The 24,811-nt window shown below is 44.9% G+C and overlaps 2 protein-coding genes across 2 annotated transcripts in view; one reads left to right on the forward strand and one right to left on the reverse strand.

Moving 5' to 3' along the window:
- Positions 1-12,878, reverse strand: part of TMEM117 (transmembrane protein 117) — a 328,857-nt gene extending 315,979 nt beyond the window's left edge. Inside the window, exons 1-2 of the mRNA XM_077807768.1 lie at positions 12,762-12,878; positions 10,075-10,379 (exon numbers count right to left, since the gene is read on the reverse strand). Of these exons, the coding sequence (XP_077663894.1) occupies positions 10,075-10,351 (277 nt within the window). The 5' untranslated portion in view covers positions 10,352-10,379; positions 12,762-12,878. The remainder of the gene's footprint in view (positions 1-10,074; positions 10,380-12,761) is intronic.
- Positions 12,879-24,531: 11,653 nt separating this feature from the next.
- Positions 24,532-24,811, forward strand: part of TWF1 (twinfilin actin binding protein 1) — a 33,374-nt gene continuing 33,094 nt past the window's right edge. The window contains exon 1 of the mRNA XM_077833909.1: positions 24,532-24,689. Coding sequence (XP_077690035.1) covers positions 24,665-24,689 — 25 coding nt within the window. The 5' untranslated portion in view covers positions 24,532-24,664. The remainder of the gene's footprint in view (positions 24,690-24,811) is intronic.

Genomic DNA, 24,811 nt, shown 5'->3' on the forward strand with positions numbered 1-24,811 from the left:
GGAGGATTGGGCCAAAAGAAATCTGATGAGGTTCAACAAGGACCCTTAGGACGGAAGAATCCAATGTACCGCTACAGACTAGGGACCAAATGGCTAGGCAGCAGTTCTGCGGAAAAGGACCTAGGGGTGACAGTGGACAAAAAGCTGGATATGAGTCAACAGTGTGCCCTTGTTGCCAAGAAGGCCAATGGCATTTTGGGATGTATAAGTAAGGGCATAGCCAGCAGATCGAGGGATGTGATCGTTCCCCTCTATTCGACACTGGTGAGGCCTCATCTGGAGTACTGTGTCCAGTTTTGGGCCCCACACTACAAGAAGGATGTGGATAAATTGGAGAGAGTCCAGCGAAGGGCAACAAAAATTATTAGGGTCTGGAACACATGACTTATGAGGAGAGGCTGAGGGAACTGGGATTGTTTAGTCTGCAAAAGAGAAGAATGAGGGGGGATTTCAACTACCTGAGAGGTGGTTCCAAAGAGGATGGTTCTAGACTATTCTCAGTGGTAGAAGATGACAGGACAAGGAGTAATGGTCTCAAGTTGCAGTGGGGGAGTTAGGTTGGATATTAGGAAAAACTTTTTCATTAGGAGGGTGGTGAAACACTGGAATGCGTTACCTAGGGAGGTGGTAGAATCTCCTTCCTTAGAAGTTTTTAAGGTCAGGCTTGACAAAGCCCTGGCTGGGATGATTTAATTGGAGATTGGTCCTGCTTTGAGCAGGGGTTGGACTAGATGACCTCCTGAGGTCCCTTCCAACCCTGATGTTCTATGATTCTATGATATACAGATGGACACTTTGTTCTAGCTCCCTCACTGTCCAACTCCACCTATAAATTGAGCAGCAAAGTCAAATTAACCACATGTGGACTTGACCAGCAAGAGGAAGGGACAGAAAAGCCTTTTCACTCCTCTCCCTCTGAACTGAGCTGAGCTGCACAGAGAAACTGACTAGTCATTCTCATTTTCACTTTGCAGCTTCTCCCTGAGCCAAGATCTTACACACAGGGAAACTCACTAAGGCCTTCAAATCAGCAGCACTGCTATGGGTACCCGCATGGCCCCACAGTATGCCAACGTTTTTATGGCTGACTTAGAACAACGCTTCCTCAGCTCTCGTCCCCTAATGCCCTTACTCTACTTGCGCTACATTGATGACATCTTCATCATCTGGACCCATGGAAAAGAAGCCCTTGAGGAATTCCACCATGATTTCAACAATTTCCATCCCACCATCACCTCAGCCTGGACCAGTCCACACAAGAGATCCACTTCCTGGACACTACGCTGCTAATAAGCAATGGTCACATAAACATCACCCTATACCGGAAACCTACTGACCGCTATGCCTAACTACATGCCTCCAGCTTTCATCCAGACCACACCACATGATCCATTGTCTACAGCCAAGCTCTACGATACAACCGCATTTGCTCCAACCCCTCAGACAGAGACAAACACCTACAAGATCTCTATCAAGCATTCTTACTGTTAAGGAAAAGTTAGCACATGTGACTCCATTTTGGTTTGGGGCCCACCATTGTTTAAATGCCAGCACATCATACACCAGGAGGAGTGATCCTTAGATACTGAATCCCTGTGAAAATCCTCCTCCTTGTCTCCAGCCTGCCTTGACTCCCAGTATCTGGTTTTTGTCAGTCTCTAACTCCCTGTCTCTTGGCCTTGATGTGAGGCCTCCCATTCTGATAATAAAAGTTACTGATGCATGGCTTTAGGACCATGCTGTGTAATTAACATACTGGTATAGCACGAGGAATGCACCAAGCAGGGATAGGTGGTAGATAAGACAAGGGTTTGTTTATTGGCTAAGGTTTCCGATGCACGAGGGCAACACGCTTTGCTAAAAAGTATATAACCTTTGTATAATCTATATTCGTGGTTCCCCCCCAGCTAGCAGGGGGGCACCACACTCGAGCGTAATAAACTTAGTGTTTTTTGGGAACTCTGCAGTTGTGGACTTTGTTTCTGTGTCTCAGCCTAGATTCGAACTGTGCGTGTCCTACCAGGTGTAATTCGTAGCATTGGTGTGCGTGTCCTACCAGGTATAATTTGCAGCAATTGTATGCATGTCCTACCAGGTGTAATTTGTAACAGTTTTGGCGACCACGAAGGGACTCTAGGCTCGCCCCAACAAGCGAGACTACACTCCTCCTCTCAGACAGCTCCAGCCGGCACAGGGTGAGTTCACCTTTGAGAACTCGGGGGGGGGGGGGGGGTGAGCTGTCGCTTAGGCGATAAGGTGGCACATTTTGTGTTCTTTTGGTAGCCCATTATGGGTTCTGGGCAGAGTGTAAGTAAGGGGACCCCTTTGGATGAAATTCTCGAGAATTGGGGGAATATTTCTGGCACCCATGGGTTAGGCAGGAAGAAAGCTGTTATTTTATGTAAGGTTGAGTGGCCAGCACTAACAACTCAAACATCTGTTGAATGGCCACCGGATGGGTCCTTTGCTGGGGATACATTAACAGTGCTTAGAAGGGGGCTGGAGGACAAAGCTCCAGCCCAGATGGATTATTGGTATGTGTGGGACAACTGGGCTTATGCGCCTGCGAAAGGACATCCTCTTTCCTCCTCCTTTTCTTATTCATCTCAGGGGTCTCCAGCCCCGCTCTGTGCTATGCCTGCTTCTGCCCCTCCTCCGGCTTACCCTCGGCTTTCTGACTTATGCCCGTCACCTCCTTGCTTGCCAATTAGCCATGCTTTCTGTGCAGGTGACAAGCCTCATGTGGGGAGGACTCGGGTAGCCCTTGTAAGTAAAAATATTTAAGAAAAGAGACCAGGAGGGCTGGGGGCTAGTTAAGAAGCCCACCCTCCTTGTTAATTTGGTAGTGAAACAAAGCTGGTGCTCATGGAAGGGACAGTTCAGAGGAAAAAAAACAGGATCGGGCCCAAGCGGGCAGGCAACAGATAGAGAGATTGGAAAACAGGTTGGAAACTTGAAGGTCATAGTGAAAAAAGAGGAGTAAATAATTACAGGAATGGAAAACGTAAATCCCGGAATAATTCTTGGAATGGTAAAATCTAAGTTAATTGGGTGTCATTTTGGGAAATAAGCAAGTGATTTAAGAACGGAAAGTAAGAAGTTAACTCTTTAGTTGCTGGAAAGAATTAAGCAGTTGAACTTTGTGAAATACTGGAAAGAAAAAGAATTCTTGGTTTCTTTGCAGCCATTTTGGAAAAAATGGGCCCTTTTCCAAAGAAATGCAATTATACAGTGCTACTTAATTAATATCTTATTAGGTTCCAAGAGGCTACAATAGGTGGTGTCTTCCTTTTCAGGTCGCTGTGGTGTTTGACAGCAGGAGTTAGAAGTAAAAGGCAATCAAAAGTCTGGTAAAGTTTATTGTGCCCTTTTTAAAGTAAGAATCTTTAACCTGTGGATCCAAAAGCAAGCCGGAAAGCATTTGTTTTAATGTAAATTACCTAACTGATAAGGTAGAGGCCACTGAAACCTGGGCTGCCTATAAAACAAATACAAGAAAATATGGGTAATTCCTCTGTTTTGCATGCAATTAACAAAGGTATTTGTATAAAAAGGAAATATTTTAAGCAATGACTGACTGCTCCAAAGGGGTAGATCTGTGTTGTTTTTTTTTTGTCTTTCAGAAAATCAAAAAAAAAAAAAACTGATGCCAGCTGAAAAGCAATTCAACATCTCATGAATTTACTGGCACAATAGGAATTCTGTTCTGTGTTCTATGTCCTGTCTTGTGGTGTTTGTCTTGTGGCCAGAATTGCTGTGCTTAATTTTTCATAGGACAGTTTAGTTTAAAACTGAATAGAAGGGTTAAATCAAAATGCAGATACTTGTTTTATTCAACTTGGAATACAAAGTGTTTGGATAATATCAAAAAATGTGATATACTAACGTTTAATACATTTGCTTAAGTAAAAAAAAAAAAATTTCATTGGCCAGATCTTTTAATTAAAAAAATTGTTGTTAAAATTTGCACACCAACAGTCTTTGGCAGCAAGGACATCAAAGGTTAACCCACTCCCCATATTATACATGAGATCCTTTTGGCTACCTCACATTTCTAGCCAGAGGGATGGGGAGGGAGAAAAGCTATTGGACACCAGAAGTTATACCAAGTGGACTCCTCAAAAGTGGGTGTGCTTGTCCTGGCTTGTTGCTCCAAAGCTGTGTAATAAAGTCATTTTCCTAGAAGGGTATATGTGGCATACGTTATACAATAAGACTAAAGTGCTGTATAATGGGCAATGTACATGTGTTCCTTTTTAAACAAAGGTGTATAAGTAAAAAGTGAAAGTTTCCTTTGCAGGTTAATAAAAGCCAAGAAGGGGAAAAAAAAACAAAAACGGAGGACGAGCTAATTCAACGCTGTAGCTGGCAGGCTCGGTCCAAAGATAAGACACTGGCCTGCCCAAGGACACTACTCACAGCTAGGATTTGACTAACAGCCAAGAAAGAGGGGGGCTTAAATGTGCCCAAGCAGCTGTGAGATCTGCAACACACTGCCAGACATTAATGAAATGTGTTAGGTCTCTGTATTTACAGGTAAAAGAAGTCCTGCTTCAAGAATCCTGAGCAAACCTGCCATTTGTTAAAACCAGGTGACTGGGTCTACATAAAGGTCCATCAACAAAAGATTACTCTGGCCCCATGCTGAAAAGGCCCTTATTAAGTCCTGCTAACTACCAACACCGCTGTGAAGTGCCAAGGACTGACTGCCTAGACCCATGCTTCTTACTGCAAAAAGACCCCTCCACCTCGAGGTGACTTCACTTGGACTACTGATCAGCCTGTCCCTCCTTCTGGGTTTTTTTTCTTTCCTCCTTTTGAACAGCAAAAAAAAAAAACAAGGTGAAGTGCTAGTAACCTCTCCCTTGTCCACTGAGGAAGCTAACCTGCATTCAGTATTTGCTAAAAACAAAACCAAAGCACTATAGGGTGACGTGCTAGTAACCTCTCCCCTGTATAATGCAAAACCATGACTGTTCCAAAAAAAAAAAAAAAAAAAAAAAAAACACGCCTGCTCTGCTAAAACCACCAAAATCCAAGGATTCCTGACTGCAAAAGACACTGCGAATTGGCCTTGATGGCAAAGACGGAGCATTGTACATTGGCAGAGAGAAAGTTGTGGAATGTATTCTTGGGAATGTGAAGTAAAGTGGTGGGGTGGGTTTATTCCAGAGGCTGGAACCTGTGCTTGTAGGCAAGTATAAATACCAAAAACGCCTTACAGCCACGAACATTACTCCCACCATCTGCCACCACTCCTTTGCAGGTAAAGATTCCTGGATCCATCATAGCTACGTTAAGTTGGCGCTGGGACTCACACCTGACCCTGACAAGCCATTGGATGAGCCACTTCACGAATGAACACCACGACCAACCCATGGACTAAGCTTTCCAGCTACTGGGACCTTCACAGCACACCAGGACTTTTTGTGTTCCTGTTTATTGGACTTACATTGGGGGTAGTGTTTTTTGTATAGTACAGGGGAGGATGTCGACATTGGTATGGTTTGCCTGGGGGGGTCCTCTCCCTATTCCCAAGTCCAGTACAAGGATGGGAGGGCAATAGCTTCTTGAATTTAACCCATGCTATCAAACAGGGTGTAAATCGAACGCAGTGTTGGATTTGTACTCGTACCCCCACATATTTAGGTCAGGGGGTCCTGTTGGTAGGGGTACCTATCCCCCTTAATCGAACACTCCAAGCTAAGCTATGGGCAAACACTACATTTAACTGGAATGTTACAATCCAAATATGGTCTATTGATATGGTGGCCCAGAGTGATTATGCTTTGTGTGTGTCACGACGTAAGGGCATAGAAAATACAGTTTTTGTAGGGAATTTTGTAGGGTGCAAGGACACCACCCAAATCAGCTCTGGTGCGGGAGGCCCCTCTACCTACTCCAGAACCCCGTGGCCGGTCCCCGAGGGGTCTGGCTGGTATTGGTTATGTAATCACACAGCCTATAAGGTTCTCCCAGCAGGATGGTGTGGTACATGCACCTTAGGGGCTATAGTACCTGCCGTGACAGTACACCAGAACCTGACCCGGGGAGAGATCCGCAATCTAGTATAGAGGGACCGAAGAAGTATTCCTTTAAACCCCCTTTCTTATCAGCCCAAAGGCTTTCACTCCTTTGTGCGTTGGTTTCTGCCATGGTTGGGAGTAAGCGAGCTGAAAAAAGCTATAGTTAACATTTCAGCTGCTTTGGAACTAATGGCAAATGCTACTGCAGATGCTCTCTCTGCCCTTCAAATTGAAGTCACCCAACTATCCCAAACTACATTGCAAAACCGTCTAGCCCTGGATTATCTCCTTGCAAATCAGGGCGGGGTTTGTGCTCTGGTCAATTCAAGCTGTTGTGTATTTGTAAATCAGCACTATAGGGTGGAAACGGACATCCACATCCTCAAGCAACAGGCAGCCCTATTCCACCACATCAGCCTCGACACTACCAACGCCGGATTCCAGGAGGTCTGGGACTGGCTCACCTCATGGCTACCGGATGTGGGGACTTGGGGACGGCATATTTTGTATTTACTTTTTTTTGACTGTTATTGTTTTTGCACTATTTTTTGTATGCCTACAATGCTGCAGTATGTGCTGTTGGCAGTTGCTAACCCTGCAGCACGGTTACTCAGCCCCAATATAGCTTACTGATGTACAAAAGAAAAAAGGGAGGACTGTTAAGAAAAGTTAGCACATGTGACTCCATTTTGGTTTGGGGCCCACCATTGTTTAAATGCCAGCACATCACACACCAGGAGGAGTGATCCTTAGATACTGAATCCCTGTGAAAATCCTCCTCCTTGTCTCCAGCCTGCCTTGACTCCCATATCTAGTTTTTGTCAGTCTCTAACTCCCTGTCTCTTGGCCTTGATGTGAGGCCTCCCATTCTGATAATAAAAGTTACTGATGCATGGCTTTAGGACCATGTTGTGTAATTAACATACTGGTATAGCATGAGGAATGCACCAACCAGGTATAGGGATAGGGATAGCACTTCAATCTCTCTCGTCACTCGATTACAGACCTAAAAGTGGCAATTCTTCAACAAAAAAAAACTTGAAAAACAGACTTCAACGAGAGACTGCTGAACTGGAATTAATTTGCAAAGGTGGTAGATAAGACAAGGGTTTGTTTATTGGCTAAGGTTTCCGATGCACGAGGGCAACATGCTTTGCTAAAAAGTATATAACCTTTGTATAATCTATATTCGTGGTCCCCCCCCCGGCTAGCAGCAGGGCACCACGCTCAAGTGTAATAAACTTAGTGTTTTTTGGGAACTCTGCAGTTGTGGACTTTGTTTCTGTGCCTCAGCCTAGATTCGAACTGTGCGTGTCCTACCAGGTGTAATTCGTAACATTACAACTACAATATTCACCTGCTGAAGTGAAGAAACAGATTGGCAGAGCCAGACGAGTACCCAGAAGTCACCAACTACAGGACAGGCCCAACAAAGAAAACAACAGAACGCCACTAGTCGTCACCTTCAACCCCCAACTAAAACCTCTCCAGCGCATCATCAAGGACCTACAACCTATCCTGAAGGACGGCCCATCACTCTCACAGATCTTGGGAGACAGGCCAGTCCTTGCTTACAGACAGCCCCCCAACCTGAAGCAAATACTCACCAGCAACCACACACCACACAACAGAACCACTAACCCAGGAACCTACCCTTGCAACAAAGCCCGTTGCCAACTGTGTCCACATATCTATTCAGGGGACACCATCATAGGGCCTAATCACATCAGCCATGCTATCAGAGGCTCGTTCACCTGCACATCTACCAATGTGATACGTGCCAGCAACGCCCCTCTGCCATGTACAGTGGCCAAACTTGACAGTCTCTACGTGAAAGAATAAATGGACATAAATCAGACGTCAAGAATTATAACATTCAAAAACAAGTCAGAGAACACTTCAATCTCTCTCGTCACTCGATTACAGACCTAAAAGTGGCAATTCTTCAACAAAAAAAAACTTGAAAAACAGACTTCAACGAGAGACTGCTGAACTGGAATTAATTTGCAAACTGGATACAATTAACTTAGGCTTGAATAAAGACTGGGAGTGGATGGGTCATTACACAAAGTAAAACTATTCCCTCCCCCCCACTGTTCCTCAGACATTCTTGTCAACTACTGGAAATGTCCCACCTTGATTATCACTCCAAAAGGTTTTTTTCTTCTCTCCTGCTGGTAATAGCTTACCTTACCTGATCACTCTCGTTACCGTGTGTATGGTAACACCCATTGTTCCATGTTCTGTGTATATAAATCTCCCCACTGTATTTTCCACTGAATGCATCCGATGAAGTGAGCTGTAGCTCACAAAAGCTTAAATAAATGTGTTAGTCTCTAAGGTGCCACAAGTACTCCTTTTCTTTTTGCGGATACAGACTAACACGGCTGCTACTCTGAAACCTAAGGTTATTCAGCTTCCCTTCTGTAGGAAGCTCTGAACAGGCTGCAAGGAGTAACAGACCATAGTTCCCTTTTGCAAACAGAACTTGGCAGAAAAGCAGGAGGAAAAGTGAATACGAAAAAATAGAAAATGGTGCAAAAATCGAGGGGTGTGGGGAGAGAAAGACGAGAAGAGAAAATGGAAATGAAGACCCAGAAATAGAAGAGATGAAAAAAAAGGGCAGATGAAGTAAAAGATGGGATGGAGAGAGGCAGGCTAAAATGCAGCCCCACTTGTAGAGTTGAGATGAACATTTAAGTGCTTGATGCGGGCTTTGATTAGCATTGGATTAATGTCCAGGATTATTGTGATACTCCCCAGGGGTACCCAGGGTTATGAGGCACTTCACCAGCACCTTTCCTCTCTCTGAATGAAGCAGTCTTGTCTGTGCCTCCTGCAGCTCAGCTCTCTGAAATCAACAGCCTCTGGCAACACTCACCCCTGCCTTCCAAGCCTCCATAGACCTCGTGCTCTCAGTTCAGTTTAGTAATAGGCTCACACCAACCCTCAAGTTCTTGAAGTGTTCCCTCTAACACTCAGCCCCTATCATTGAACGCTCACAGAAATTACCAGAAAGCTGTCCCCGAAAGAACAGTGTACACACAGCTTGATAGGTACAATTCAGGATTAGGTCCTTGATAATATCACAGCACTGAGATATACATTTATAGTGAAAATCATAAGTTTATCATCAAAGATTAAGATTCAAGAAATACTGAGTAAGGATAACTGAATCAGAAATGGTGACGTAGAAAACAAAAAAGGTATAACATGCATTTCATAAACTAAACTTAACTTTAACACGCTAAAATCCTTGTCTAAAATAGTTTTATCTCACCCCAAAGCCTATTTGCAGAATTTTCAACCAACCCTAGTTGAGATCCTGTTCTCATAAATGCAATCACACTGCCTGATTAGTTCCTGAAGTGCCAGATAACAAAATGCTTTACTTGTCCCCTTGTTACAGTCCAGTAAACTTTTGAAGTGCACCCCCAGATAAAACTCTTTTTCCCCCGTTACTTGTTTTTCCTGTTGACGTCCCATGTCTCTCTTTTTTTATTAGCATTCAGTTCAAACCAGTGATGGGAGGCCCACTGTGAAAAAATATACAATGCTTAACGTACATCTCAATTTGCTAGATGGACAAGCACTCCTGGTCTGAAACCTCTCTGTGCTGGTGGCTCATACCTCGATACAGACTCTCAGGATATATTTTCAGTCTATATATGTAACTTCTTAAATATCATCCACACATATATCTCACAATTATGAAGATCAGTATGACATACGCTTGTATTAGATACCTTACAGGACATTCTTTATGGATAAATACTATGACAGCAGTGTTTCAGTGTAGTGAGTTGTGAGGCCTGTTAGGAATTGCTGACACAGAGTACTGAACCCTTTGCCAGCCGGCACCAATGGGTCTCTGTGTCACAAGAATGTAATCTTTGTTGTACATTCTCTAGGGCATTCTGCATCATTGTTTCAGAGGGTTTTTATTGCAAAGTTTTAAGCATTATAAAGAATACAAAGCTTAAAAAAGAGAAAGAACTACACAGTGATAACATTAGTGAGAAGTCATTTAATGTATTACAGAACTTACCAAACAAACGCTGATGGAACAGGAATTTCCCAGCTATCAATCCTGTGAGAACGGCAAGTAGCCATAGAAGCACCTTCAGAAACCTCCAGCCTCCTCCTCCAGGGTATTTATTTGTTACAAACGAAAAGCAGTTGCCAACAACAATAACATTAGCTTCTGTTTGACTGTGAGATACTGGATCCTCAGCAAATATTAAGAAGTTACAGAAGATCACCAGGTAAGCCACAACTAGGCGAGACCAGGGGTGCTGGAAGTAGTAGCGGAAGCCTTTATCCATTCTCAAATACTTCAGTACAGTTGTTTGCCTGTGTATAAAAGATATCAGTACATTGTTATACACACCAATCAGCATGGAATTCGGAAGCTGCCTAGACATTTCAAAAGTCAAACCACTTTACATTTTCAGTGATTTACTTTTGATATTCTAGACTAACCCAGTGATAAACAGTTCCAATCAAAAGCTGTATTAGAACCCAGGCAAAACAAAATTAAGACTTCCTGTTAGTTTCAGCAAAGGCATGCTATACATTTTAGCACACCATTTTTATTTTTAAAATGTCTACATTCTTTTTAAAGTACAACTACATGAATATGGGTCAGCACAAAACATGTTATATGGCACTTGAAATTCATAGTGCCAGTCTCATGCATTCAAAAAGATATAGCAAAGCCTCCAAACCTTTCATCCCTCCTTCTACCTCTTCTTTGACACACATACATAGGTGCTGGAACTATGGGTGCTGGCAGTGTTGCCACGCCCCCTGGCTTCAAGTGGTTTCCATTATATACAGGGTTTACAGTTTGGTTAAATGGGTCTCAGCACCCCCCACTATACAAATTGTTCCAACACCTTTGCACACATACACATAGATCCCAGGCCTACTGCTAAATCTACTCTATCACCTTTTTCAAAAGAACCTGTACTGAGTCTGCATGAAAGCCACATAGTCCATTCTTTTATCACCTACGAGATTTATAAATGTCCCAATAACAGCACCAGAGATTACTACACATGGAGGGCTTGACCCAAAGCTCATTGAGATCAATGGAAGTCTTTCTATTTACTTCAATTGGTTTGGGATAAAGGTCATAATGAAATGCAACCTTACAAGCAGGGCACTCCCATTTCCTGCACTTCAAAACAACTTTGCATGAATACAAGAACGATTCTAATTTTGAAATGTTTACTTATAAGAGCACAGATTTATATTTTTTTCCCCAATGTGGTCTGTTTCAGTGCTTTTCCATCTACATATTTCTCTCTATATAAACTTTTCAGAGTGTAGGTTCATTGTATATTCATGCAGACACCAAGCCAGGAGTGCAATAAAATACTACAATTGTTCAAAACAACCAGACCAGGGTGGGCAGGCTGGGTGGAAGGGGGAGTAATCCAACAGTTCTTTTTACAGGATGAGCATTTAAAAATATAGTCTACATGACTGAACAAAAAACAGTTTTTTGCCAGTGTCATACAACCTGGAAAAAAAATAAGATGCTTCTTGAAAATGTTTACAGCATAATACTTGTTTCAATGACAAAGGTCTCTCTGATAAGTATAGCTCTTTATGTAGGCACTTTTAAAACAAAATTCAGTATCTGATTTTTCTTATTGTCAGATTCCTATATTACATTCAGTAAATATTAAAAACAACAGATTCCATTTACTAGTCAGGGCAACAATGTCAAACTTCATATAAAACAAAAATTTTATTAGAGAAAGCACAAAATATATTAGTATGTTTAAAAGTTGCTTAGCTAGTACAAGGAAGTATGTCATCCTTGAAAGAACTTTATGAATTGAAGAAAGTGACCTGAAGTGGGAAGTTATTACTCAAACAAGCTAAGGACTTTAGCAAGGTCACAGACATTAAGAAACCAAAGATACCTTTAAGACTACAAAGTCAGTACATTCCTGTCTTCTTTTTGTGCTACTGTTAGCATGAAGAAAAGTCGTAATTATTCCATTCAATTAGAGATCTTAAATTTAAGAGGTGGGTGGGCAAAGACAAGACAATTGTGTGTCCACCCAATATTTTAGCCACCAGGTTAACCTAGAGTTACCAGATAGCGAGCAAAAGCATAGCCGACTGGACATTATTTGGTCACAACAGGAACCAATGCTTTAACTAGTTGCATTAGGTTAGAAAATAAACAGAAGAGTGCTCTTTACATCTAGCAAAGGTTCCGAAATTTGGGGATAATTTTTAAAAACACGTTTGGATTGCAGCATGCTCATTTAACCTATTTTATTCCTGGGCAATACAAGAATTTGGCTTTTTTTAAAAAAATATCTTTTTAGAATTAATAAGTGGAGCTCGTTAAAACCGACTGTCTCCAACTAAAACAGACTGCGGTTTGTTTATTAGGGAAAGCAGAACCTGACACCGTGAAACACCCACCCACGCGCGCGCACACCCCCGCTTCCGTGCCTGCTTGGGAAGAATCCTGCCAACATCATACGGGCAGAAGAGGGGCTGTAATCTCCCGCGCCGGGGGTGTCACACGACTAGCTGCAGCAGCCCCCTTCCCGCGCCAAGTCCTGCCCACCGGCAGGAGAAATCCCGCTGCAGTGTGGCCACAGCCGCTGCGGGGCCAGGCTGAAGCTCCCTCTCGCCCACGGGTGGCGGGGAAGGGGGTGGGGGGAGCTAGCCTGTTATACGCAGGGACAAATGCAATGTACTCACCGAGCTCGGAAGCCACCTTTTGCTCTAGCGGGAAATGCCTACGTGAGCCAGGCTCTGGCTCAGCCAGGGCGCTGCTGTCACGGTGCTATAAATACCAGCCGCTGGCTGGCCCGCGTCCTCCTGCTGCGCCGACCTCACAGGGCCTCCCTCCTTGCCAACAGCCTGCGCAGCGCTCGCCCCTGGGGCAGGCGCCCGGCGCGGGGACCCGCTCGCTGCCTGCCCAGCCGGCTTGGCAGCTGGGCTCCTCTCGCGCGCCCACCGCCCGGGTCAGCAGCCGGGCAGCTCCCGAGAGGGGGCCGAGTGAAGGACGAGAGCCGACCGCACAAGCAGGGGTGCGTGGCGGGAATCTCATTTCCGCCGCTCGCGGAGAGACGCGGGATATTTCCCGCCCCTGGCCTGAAGGAATGCGGCGGCCAGAGCCGTCTGTGCGTGGGGCAGAAAACACGCGTGGGCGCTTCCGAGTTTTACCGGGCGTGGTCCGGTATCTAAGCGCCACCTGTGCAATTGTACGGCTCCATTCTGAGCCTCCTGCGGGGACTGCTTGGGCAGCGTTTCTCTTTGTTACACAATGCGAGACCCTCTCTTCCCCCAGGAAGATGTTGGACGGGGGAGCCGGTGGCTCAGATGCAATTATGGGAGGCAGGCAATGGCTCATCAGGCCCCATGGAGATGGGTTCCCAACACCCAGCTCTGGCCGCTGAACTCCAACGTTGCACAGGATACCCTTGTATGAAATCTTACACATGGGTGGATTATTAACCCTTTTAGGGGCACATTCTGTGGCACCCCTAGAAAGCCCAAGGGCAGTTTAAAATGTGGGAATAACAACAGTGGAGACCCCTCTCTCAAGAGGACTCAGCAAGCCCTAAGGTTGCAAAGAGGACCTCTACGGCAGTCCCATGGCAGGGAGATTGTCAGCAAGACAGGGACACGGTCAGCATGGCCATGAATCAAAATCATGCATTTAGTGGGAAGCAGTGGTGCACATCCATTACTGCTGTATTATTGGCTGAAACCTAGCTGCACAGCAGTGTGGCTGGGTGAGGTTGCCCGACTCTTTATTGCAGATATCTTCCCCAGGATTTGATCCTTAGAGCTGGCACCCACAGATAAGCTTCTGGAATGCTATCAGTAAATTTGCATTGTAACATAGTAATGCATAAAGCAAGACCAGTTCTAGGGTCCCATTATTTGGGGGGGGTGAAAGTGGGTATTTTGGGGACCCAAGATGTCACTATTTAAAAAACAAACAAACCATCTTCCTGGAGTCCAGGGGCTAGTTAGTTAGATCCCTGGAAAATACCGGATTTTAAGACTTTAGGAGAGTAAAATTTGGCCACTGTGTCAGTATTTTGCTGTGATTTATAATTTTGGCATCTCTAAAAATAATTTGGGGGCTCTTTAAGATAGTTTTGGGGGGTAAATGTCTCCCATTGGTAGTGCTGGGCCCAGAGCTGGTCTTACCATGAGGCGAACTGTGGCAGCCGCCTCAAGTGCCAGACTGTGGGAGGGCGCCACTAGGACCCAGAGTGTAGAAAATGGTGTCTGCTGCTGGTGCATATGTATTCTCTCTGCTCTAGATGCACAGAGATGGTGGAGTACTGTGCTGGAGGAAGGAGAGCACAAGAGACATAACAGGCAGGCAGGAGAAAAGGTGAGAGGGAATAGCAGAAAGCAGCAGGAGCTGCAGAGAGAGAGAGAGAGAGGAGGAGGAGCCTCTTAGGAGGAAGAGCCTGGACTGATTAACACCAGCTTCTCAGGGAGCTTCCTGTTTCCTGCTGCTTTCCTGAACCCACTTGAGGAGATCAGGCAGTCAACTGAAGTAGTAGGAGCCAGTTAAGCCCTTAAGACGCTGATATCTTCCCTCACTCAGGCCCTGCTACCAGCCTGTTTATTTGTCCCCTTCAACTGCGTGTTGAGAGCCACTACCGCTGGCACAGAACAGCAGTCATGAGTGAAAGAAGAAAACGCGCCTCTGGAGCAGCATTCAGAAAAAGAAAGAAAGCAAAGGAAGCTTTTCTATCTAAGCAGGAAGGAGCTCTCCTGAGATACATAAACACAAATGTTCATGGTGAGCCTTCTGGCCCCAGTGAGAATGTGAGTGGTGAGGAGATGCCTGATCTTCCAGTTAGTGAGAGTACAGGTGACCTGGCAGCTACTGCAGCGTCCATATCTCCATCTCAAATGGATGTAACCATGCATATTCCTGAAGAAAAGTGTAGATCAGAGAAGAGTGTGGTGGAGGCGCAAGAAACAGCTGCTGCTGAGTTTAGTTCCTTAAGTCTAGGTGATCCAGGACTGTGGACCCACTTGAGCAGTAGCCTGAGGGACTTCCTTGTACTGTATGGGCCACAGCAAGTGAAAAACTTCATGTTTCCCAAAGACAATGAAAATAGAAGTTTCCATCCAACACATTACTGGCGTGAAATCCCCAATGGTGACAAAGTGGAGAGGCCATGGCTTATGTACTCAAAAACCCAAAATGCTGCATACTGTTTTTGTTGCAAACTCTTCCAGTCTAATGTTCCAGTCCCATTGGGTTCGACAGGAACAAAGGACTGGAAAAATCTGGCTAGAAATCTGGCATGCCATGAGAAGGCAGCAATCACCAGAGAGCATTCCATAGGTGGAAAGAGCTTGAGATGAGACTAAGGTTAAAGGCCACCATAGATGATCAGCATGCAGAGAAGATTGCATCAGAGTCTCTTTACTGGCAAAATGTTCTGAAAAGGCTCATTGCCATTGTGAGAATGATTGCTACCCAAAACCTAGCACTGCGTGGCACTTCAGATCAACTGTATGTACCAAACAATGGAAACTTCCTTAAAATTGTGGAGCTGATGGCTGAGTTTGATGCTGTACTCCAGGAGCATCTAAGAAGAGTCACCACCCAAGAAACGTACATACACTACTACCTCGGAAGAACGATTCAAAATGAGATCATACAGTTATTGGCAACAAAAGTCAAACAGAAGATTGTGGCAGATTTGAAGTCAGCAAGATATTACTCTGTTATTCTGGACTGCACACCTGACATCAGCCTTACGGAACAAATTACTTTAATGGTGCATTTTGTAACAACAACAGAACCTAGTGAAAATGTCCCTGCAATGGTGACTGTCGGAAAGCATTCTCTAGAATTTATTGACATTGATGATACTACAGGAGCTGGTATGATAAATGTGCTTCTTAAAAAGCTGGAAGATACGGGAATTGCAATAGCTGACATGAGAGGTCAGGGCTAATGGTGCCAACATGAGATGTAAGAACAGAGGAGTGCAGAGAGATAATGGTGCCAACATAAGATGTAAGAACAGAGGAGTGCAGACACAAATCCGACCCTCGAGTCTTTTTTGTCCCATGCAGTTCTCATTCATTGAACTTGGTGGTCAGTGATGCAGCATCAGCTTCTAGTGAGACTGCTGAATTTTCTAATGTAATTCAAAGCATCTATGTATTTTTCTCTGCATCAACTCATCGATGGCAAATTTTGAAGCAACATTTGGGAATATCCTCTCTGACACTGAAACCACTGAGTGCCACACGATGGGAAAATCTAGTGGAGGCGATAAAGCCTATCAAACACCAGATTGGGAAGATAGATGATGCCATTGTTTCCATTATGGAGGATAAATCTATGACAGGAACTGTTCATGGGAGAACAGTGGCAGAGGGAAATGGAATCACCAGAAACATACATAACTTCAAATTTCTTTGTGGCTTAATGTTGTGGCATGACATACTGTTTGAAATAAATGTTGTAAGCAAGAGACTCCAAGGTGTTGACCTTGATATATCTGGAGCAATGGAACAACTGGACAAAGCAAAGTCATACCTACTGTCTTACCAGTCAGATGAAGGATTTCAAAACGTTCTGAAGAGTGCACAGAAGTTGGCAGAGGAACTTCGCACTGAAGCTATTTTCCCACCCATTCAAGAATACAAGAGTCACCGAAGAAGAAGACATTTTGATTATGAGGCACAGGATAATCCCATAAGAGACCCCAAACAACAATTCAAAGTTGAATTCTTTAACCAGGTGCTAGATTGTGCAATACAGTCAGTTGAAGAACATTTCATGCAGCTCAAGGAACACAGCAGTGTATTTGGGACGTTGTATGATATTCCAAAACTCCTCACTATACTTGAAGAAGACCTACACCAGCAATGCAGGGCACTAGTGACAGGGTTGACACATGATGACATGCGCGATATTGATGCGAGCGATTTAGGTGATGAACTAAAAGCCCTTTCAAGATACATTTCAGCAGGATCAACTCCAAAGGCTGTTATGGAATATATGTGCACAAATAAGATGACCACCCTCTTTCCAAATGCTTTTGTTGCTCTGCGCATACTTCTAACACTTCCTGTAACTGTTGCCAGTGAAGAACACAACTTCTCCAAACTGAAGTTAATAAAAACATATCTATGCTCCACAATGACACAGGAGAGGCTGGTCGCCCTTGCAACCATCTCAGTAGATCATGAGCTGGCCCAGACTGTGGACCTTCAGGAAGCAGTTCAAATCTTTGCAACCAAATAGGCATGGAAAGCACCACTTTGATTATTCAAACAGATAAAAATGCCAGTGTTTACTATGCAGACAAGAAAAGTTACATTTGCTGTTCAGACGTTTGAAAGTTAAGTGTTACTTAAAATTTTTGAACAAGGCATTTTAAGTTGTTAGTTCTCCTTTATTGGGGTAGGTAGCAGAGCAGTACCATGAGAGGAGTAGAACAGGAAGAAGGCAGAATTGAGACCTTTCAAAATTTTGACCCCATCAGCATGGGGGCGTCATTTGAGCTCCCCGCCTCAGGTGCCAAAATGTTGTAGGCTGGCCCTGGCTAGGCCTGGTATAAAGTATTTGAGACAAGGTTTAAGTTGCCTGAGCATTCCTGATTTTTTTACTCCTTCACTTTGCAACCTTAAGATTATTTTACTGTAAAGGGAAAGTTCTGTTGTTTTTTAAAGGAAACATAAAAACAAAGAAATGCCATCATATATAACTATTTACTAGCCATAACTAGAACACTGCGTACAACCAGTATATTCACAGGGGGATTCCTTGTGTGTGAACATGAAAGTGTATATTGGAGGGGAAGTGCTCCCCAAAAAGGCCAGATCATATTCTTCCTGCACTTACACATTAAAGTTAAATTCCATTCAGCTTACTTATGCACATATGTGCAGTACCCACAGATCATTCATAGGTTATTATATTAAAAACTAACCAGTAGGCATGGACAAACTAAGTTTAAACTGTTGTAACTCAGCCCAATGAAAAACTAATTTTCCACCAGAATAGCCAAATGCACATCTTTGCCATATATATACACATACTATCTCCTTATCAAAGTTCATATTTCCAACAGCTCCTATTGGGTTGCTATTATTCTTCAAAAAGAAATTGCAAAAAAACAAAACAAAACATCCTCACAGGAACTGGGGTTTTTTTTCCATTCCCTTTGTTTAAAAAACAGCCTGAACCATATAACCATTTGCTTATATTTTCATAACTCTGAACAAATGGGACAAATTTCAGCTCAAAAGGGTAATTTGACATGTTTATAAATTATCTTTTAGAATATAAATACTTATGCAGCCTGAAGTGTAGATCTACAATTTTCTTCAAAGTAACCCAGATTTGGTGGTGCTGAGAAACACAGCCCTGAAGCAAATAATTTCAGTAGACAGAAATACTCTGGTTCATTGAAAAATGAGGTTGTCTATGGTACAAAAACATAAAATACAAAATTCCATTACAAAACTGTAAACAGCTAACTAAGTTGCCCTTTTTGGCCACCAGTCAAAATCAGTTAGTCGAAGCTATAAAGCAGGTTGAATCAAGATGATGAGTCATCTTGACAGCCAGTAAGGCTAATTTTAAAATGGTTTCTCTCACAAGTATTACCAGCACATGCACCTGACTAAAATAGGAGTAGTAGTGTGGGAATAATCTTTTCACATTCAGTTGCCAGCAGTTTGAGGCCATTTATTTTATTGCAGTATCAACCACTACAAAACAATTTTTCACCTAAGTCGGGAAAAACAGATTTCCTGTGCATTGGTCTGTAATTTTCCCTCTGAAAGCTCTTGTGAAAGAAGATGCTGTCTCATTCAAATATAAATCAATTCAGAACACTGCATCTTTGCAAGTGGACAGGTTTAAAAACACACACACACACACAAAATGTATAGTAGTCGTAAGGCTGCAGATCAGTAGTTATAGGATTTATATATCACTCGTACTATTTTAAAACAATGCATAAAGGAAAGTGCATACCAAACACAAACTTATGTACTTCCTATGGTTTCCCCTATTAAGGATGAAGCCTGCTCACCTCTAGAAGGACCAATAGGCAGCAGGACCATTGCAGTTCTACTAGACAGTGTGGGAGGCCAGGAATCTGAGAGGTTGTTCTGAAGGAGGAAAAGAATTCCATAGCTCCCCATGGGATGGAGCCAAGTGCCATGGCAGCCTACTCAGTGGGAGCACATGGGGTTTTATATAGGCTGGGTGTCTGACTAGTTGGTCTACAAACTGTGCATATATGCTGTCCACAAACAACATGAAGATACAAGTGTGTTTGCCAGCAGCTACTACTTACAACCTATGGACTCCAAGGAGTGGCTGCACAAGTGATTGGAAAAAGCAATAATCAATTTACTTAGGATTTGTTCTACAAATATGAATTTTATTCAGTCCCTCAAAAAGTGCATCCCTAGGTCAAAAAATTTATATGTATGGCTTCAGTAGACAGGCCTCATTTATATCCTGAAACTACATTCAAGGACATCAAAGTTATCACCAACTTGATAACAGGAGGGACACGAAAGCAGTTATACATTTTTATATATAATATAAAACAAATGGAACAAAGGGAAAGTTAATAGCTTCTAATTTATATTTATTGCTGTGAATTGTAGACAGTTGATAAAGGAAGCAAAAGGTCACAAGGCGAACTCTATGGCCAGCAGAATTAAGGACAATATGAAGGAGGCTTTTTTGTAATTACACAGGAACAAAGGAATCTTATTAGTCCATTACATGAGGGAAATGGTGTCATGTTCTGGGGTGCAGTCCAGGCCAGTAAGGGGTTGTGTCCCTACCTGCCTTATAACCCTTAGTGCCTCAAAATGCTCTGTTGCTTTGGTTCTCTTGTCTGGACACTTCCAGCTAGCAGAAAAGCATGCAATGAATGTCGTTAAGCAGATCTGATTCCAGCAGCCTGCTTGTTACATCCTTGCCACACTCTGACCTCGTCCAGCCTCGTACATCTGGCAAGATGACCCTGACAGCTCACAGTTCTGAATTTTCCCAAAATCATGTGCTCTGCAAGGTCCAGCCCTCTCCTGGAGCATTCAGAGAGAAATTAAGGGTCTTTTGGTCCTTTAAAGATACAGTACTCAGCAGTTTGCCACATTAACTGAAGTTAATATTTGTTTTAAATCAAACACAGCAATGTGTTTGATTTAGATTAAAAGTAAAACAAATTTATTAACAAAAGGAGATAGGATTTTAAGTGAGTTCAAGTATAAAAGATAGAGTTAGAAATGGTTACAAGCAAAGAAAAGCAAATAACATGTTCTAGAGGCTAAGACTTAACAAAACAAGCTACAGCCTTTGTTCAAAGTAGTTTCCTTAGTAATCTACCTCCAGCAAGACGGCTGACCAACCCCTCTGGTCAGGATTTCCCACAAAAGTCTAAAGTGCTTGGTTCCTTTTTCTTCTTAGGTAAAACATAACTTAAGTTTCTCTGCCCCTCTTTTTATAGCCCAGTGAACCTTTAAACGGATTCTTCTGAAGGTTATCTCCCCGCAAAGAAAGTCCATTTGAATTGTGAGGAAGGCAACATGGAGTCTCCTGGTGAAGGAAGTTTCAGCATGAAACCAGCATGCTGGCTTCTTCCCCCACTGGTGTTTGCTAACATGCAAATTGATCTATTTCTTGCAATCTGATCCCTCTGTTGCCTTGATGGTTCTGTTTACATTCTATTGCATTCCCAATGCCTCTTAATGTACTATGGAAATACCTTCCAGGTGGCTGATCCTCATTCCTTTGTCTAGCGTGGGGTAACTTTAGCCCTGCCTGGCAGACACACTTTGCTAACAATTTCCAATATGTTGTAATTTTGAATTTGTCCTCCATACATACAGCACACATTAATATTCATGATCAGTATTATATTAGCTTTCTATGGAGATCTTACATGACACCTTTCAGATACTGGTTATGACATTAGTGGGAACTATGCGTGAAATAGTGAATGGATTTGCAGAAATGGGTTTCCCTGTGGAGGGGCAATAGATGGCACACACATTCCAATTTTGGCACCAGACCACCCTGCAATGGAATACATCAATAGGAAGGGGTACTTCTCCATGGTGTTACAGGCGCTTGTGGATCAGTGTGGGCGTTTCACTGACATCAACGCAGGGTGCATGACTCACGCATCTTTCGGAACACTGGCCTGCTCAAGAAGCTGCAAGCAGGGTCTTTCTTCCCAGACCAGAAGATCACCATAGGGGAAGTCAAAATGCCCATTGTGATCCTGGGAGACCCTGCTACCCCTTAATGCCATGGCTCACGAAGCCATACATGGGGCAACTTGACAGCAGCAAGGAGTGGTTCATCAACAGGCTGAGCAAGTGCAGAATGACTGTGAAGTGTGCATTCAGTCGTTTAAAAGCCCACAGGCCATACCTGTATGGGAAGTTGGACATGGCCGATGACAATATTCCTATGCTTATAGCCGCATGCTGTACGCTCCATAATATTTGTGAAGGGAAGGGTGAAAGCTTCACTCCGGTCTGGACCACAGAGGCTCAGTGCCTGGAGGCTAAGTTTGAACAGCCGGAGACCAGAGCTATTAGAGGGGCACAGCACGGAGCCATAAGGATCAGGGATGCTTTGAGGCAGCAATTTGAAGCTGAAAGCCAGTAATATTTGTTGCTATGCTCGGGATTGCAGTGCTTGTAATGCTAGGAGGTGATTGGTGCACATGATGCAAGAAGGGACCTTAACAATTGTATGTTGCTTTGTAGTGCTCTTTTTGCTTTCACTTAATAGAATAAAGATTGCTTTCAAACAATCACAATCCTTTTATTGAAAGACAACAACCAGAGGAGAGAGTCAAAATGAAAAAATTCATCAGCAGGGAGGGGGATGGGGGAATGGAAGGAATAGGGGAATGGAAGGTCTCAAAAGGAGGAGAGGTCCCGGGACAACTACAGATTTGTGTATGTCCAGGGATCATACCCAACCTTCTCCTTTGGAGTACGATGCAGTTCAGATTAAAATTTGAGATTTTAATGTAGTTTTATGTGAGTTAAATCAGTCAGCTGGCAGTTTTCTGCCCTCCATATGTGGCAGTATCCTTACAGAAACTATTGAATGTAAATTGATGAAACTAATACTTGGCATAAAACATTCAAATAGGAACGAGATACATGTTTAAATTAACATCTAAATTGCAATGATGAACTACAACAGTTTTTCCATACATAGGCACGTGCATCTGTCAGCTGGATAGAAAGTAATGCCACAACAGAAAGAATGGGCTACAGCAGTGTTTTTCAAACCGTGGGTTGCGATCCAGTACTGGGTCGCAGCACGTAAGGCACTGGGTTGCCTTGCTCTGGTCAGAGTTGCTGACCGGGACATTAAAAGTCCCACTCGTGGTGCTTCCCAGCTAAGGTGGGCTAGTTCCTACCTGTTTTAACACCACGTTGCACCCTGGAAGCGGCCTGCAGCAGGTCCGGATTCTAGGCAGGGGGGGCCATAGGGCTCTGCGAGCTGCCCCAAGCACTGGTTCTGCGCGCCCTTGGAAGGAGGGGGTGGGGGCGGTGCATGCGAGTGAGAGTCACACGCCTCCGCCTAGGACCCAGACCTGTTGCTGGCTGCTTCCAGGGCACCATGTGGTCCGCAGTGCCAGGACAGGCGGGAAGCAACTGGAGGTAACCCCATGCCCCAATCCCCTGCCCCAGCCCTGAGCCCCCAAAACCTGGAACCCCTTCCTGCACCCCAAACCCTTTATCCCCAGAGCCTGCACCCCCAGCCCAGAGCCCTGACTCATCCCTGAGCCCCCCAACCATGGAGCCCCTCCTGCACCCCTGATCCCTACCCGAGCCTGTACACCCAGCCCAGAGCCCTGACCCCCCTTCCACACCCCAACCCCATGCCCCAACCCTGGGCCCCTCCCACTCCCCTCATCCCCAGCTCCATTGCGTCGATGGGCATCAACAATTTTCTTCAACTGGGTCCCCAGAAAAAAAGTTTGAAAACCACTGGGCTAGAAAAACCTTTGCCCTGTAACTGATATTGCTGCTAAAAACAGCACAAACATGAGATTATCTAATGTTTTCATCAAGTACTTTGGCAACTGATTAACTTTGTAGCATATTTGAGGCCACTCTACCCAAGCATAGTCTACAGACCTATTACTCCAGTTAGTAAGCATTACAGAGTATTAAGTCCTCTCCTTATTAGAAAGTTGTGAAGTGTTTTCCATTTTAAGACTGAGACTTGATTCCCTCCTCCAGCTCATCTTAAGTGATCACTCTCCTTATAGTTTCAGAGTAACAGCCGTGTTAGTCTGTATTTGCAAAAAGAAAAGGAGGACTTGTGGCACCTTAGAGACTAACCAATTTATTTGAGCATAAGCTTTCGTGAGCTACAGCTCACTTCATCGGATGCATACTTATAGTGTGTATGATAAACACCCATTTTTTAATGTTCTGTGTGTATATAAATCTCCTCACTGTATTTTCCACTGAATGCATCCGATGAAGAGAGCTGTAGCTCACGAAAGCTTATGCTCAAATAAATTGGTTAGTCTCTAAGGTGCCACAAGTCCTCCTTTTCTTTTTGCGGATACAGACTAACGCGGCGGCTACTCTGAAACCTGTAATTAAAGGTCTACACAGCACCTTAAACGTCATCTGTGCTCTGCTGCCAATGGAGAACATCGGACAAAATGTAAAGTTCATCAGAGAAGCTATTTCGGAGATGAAGTTTTTAACAAATAATTGTGGCTTATTTAATGGCAAGTCCTCCAGTTGTTTTGTGTGTGCGCGATATCCTCTTACAAATAGCTTGGCAGCCAAATGTATTCCAGGTAAGTGCCCTTGACGGGGTTTTCGTTCAGAGGCTGAAGTACTTCACTAGGGAATTGTTCGCTTCAGATGCACTGAAATCACCATGGCAGCCTCCAGCAAACCTCCCAACGGTCTGATGGACGCTTCACAGTTGCACCTCTGGCCCTGGTGCTGTGTATCCCAAAGACTCCTGCCTGTGCGCGGATCGCTTAGCCCCGCCCCGCCCCGCGCTCCCAACCCCGGGCAAGCCCCTGCTCCCCCCCGCCAGCCCCGAATAATCCCCCACTCTAGAAACGCTCCCGCGGCTGCCCGCCCCGCCGCCCCGGCCCCGGCCCCGTTCCCTAGCGGGCGGACGCGCTTTCCGCCTGCAGCGCCCGCCCTCTCGGGCCTCTCCCCCGCCGGGGCTGCGAACGGGCCCCTTGCAGCCCAGGGCGGGCGGAGAAGCCGGCCGGGGATATTCGGGAGCTGTCTGGCCGCGCGGGGCAGACGGGGGGGAAGCGGCTGGAAAGAGACAAACCCGCCTCGGCGCGGCGCGGGTGTCCCAAGGGCGGCCCCGGCCCGCGACACGCCCTGGGCGGGAATCGGGATCCCCCAGCTACCGGCTGGCCCGCCCGCTCGCTCACGCCTGGAGCCGGCTCCCGTCCCAGGGCCCGCCCGGAAGGAGCCGGGCTCCCGGCCGCTGAGTGGCGGGGGCGCGTCACGTGCGTGTCCCGGGCCAGCCTGCCCCCCCGCCCCCCAAGCCCGCCGGTTCCTGACCGAGGTGCAGACAGAGCCGCAGCCTCGCGTCCCGGCTCCATCGCAGCATGTCCCACCAAACCGGCATCCAAGGTACCGGCCTGGGGCTCCCCAGTGTCCCTCTCCCCCCAGCCTCTCGCTTCTGCACCGGCCCTGGGGCTCCCCAGTGCCCCTCCCCCCCCCCCGCCTCTGCACCCCGCCGGGGATCTCCAGTG

This window comes from Eretmochelys imbricata, chromosome 1 (assembly GCF_965152235.1).
Source record: "Eretmochelys imbricata isolate rEreImb1 chromosome 1, rEreImb1.hap1, whole genome shotgun sequence".
NCBI lineage: Eukaryota > Metazoa > Chordata > Testudines > Cheloniidae > Eretmochelys > Eretmochelys imbricata.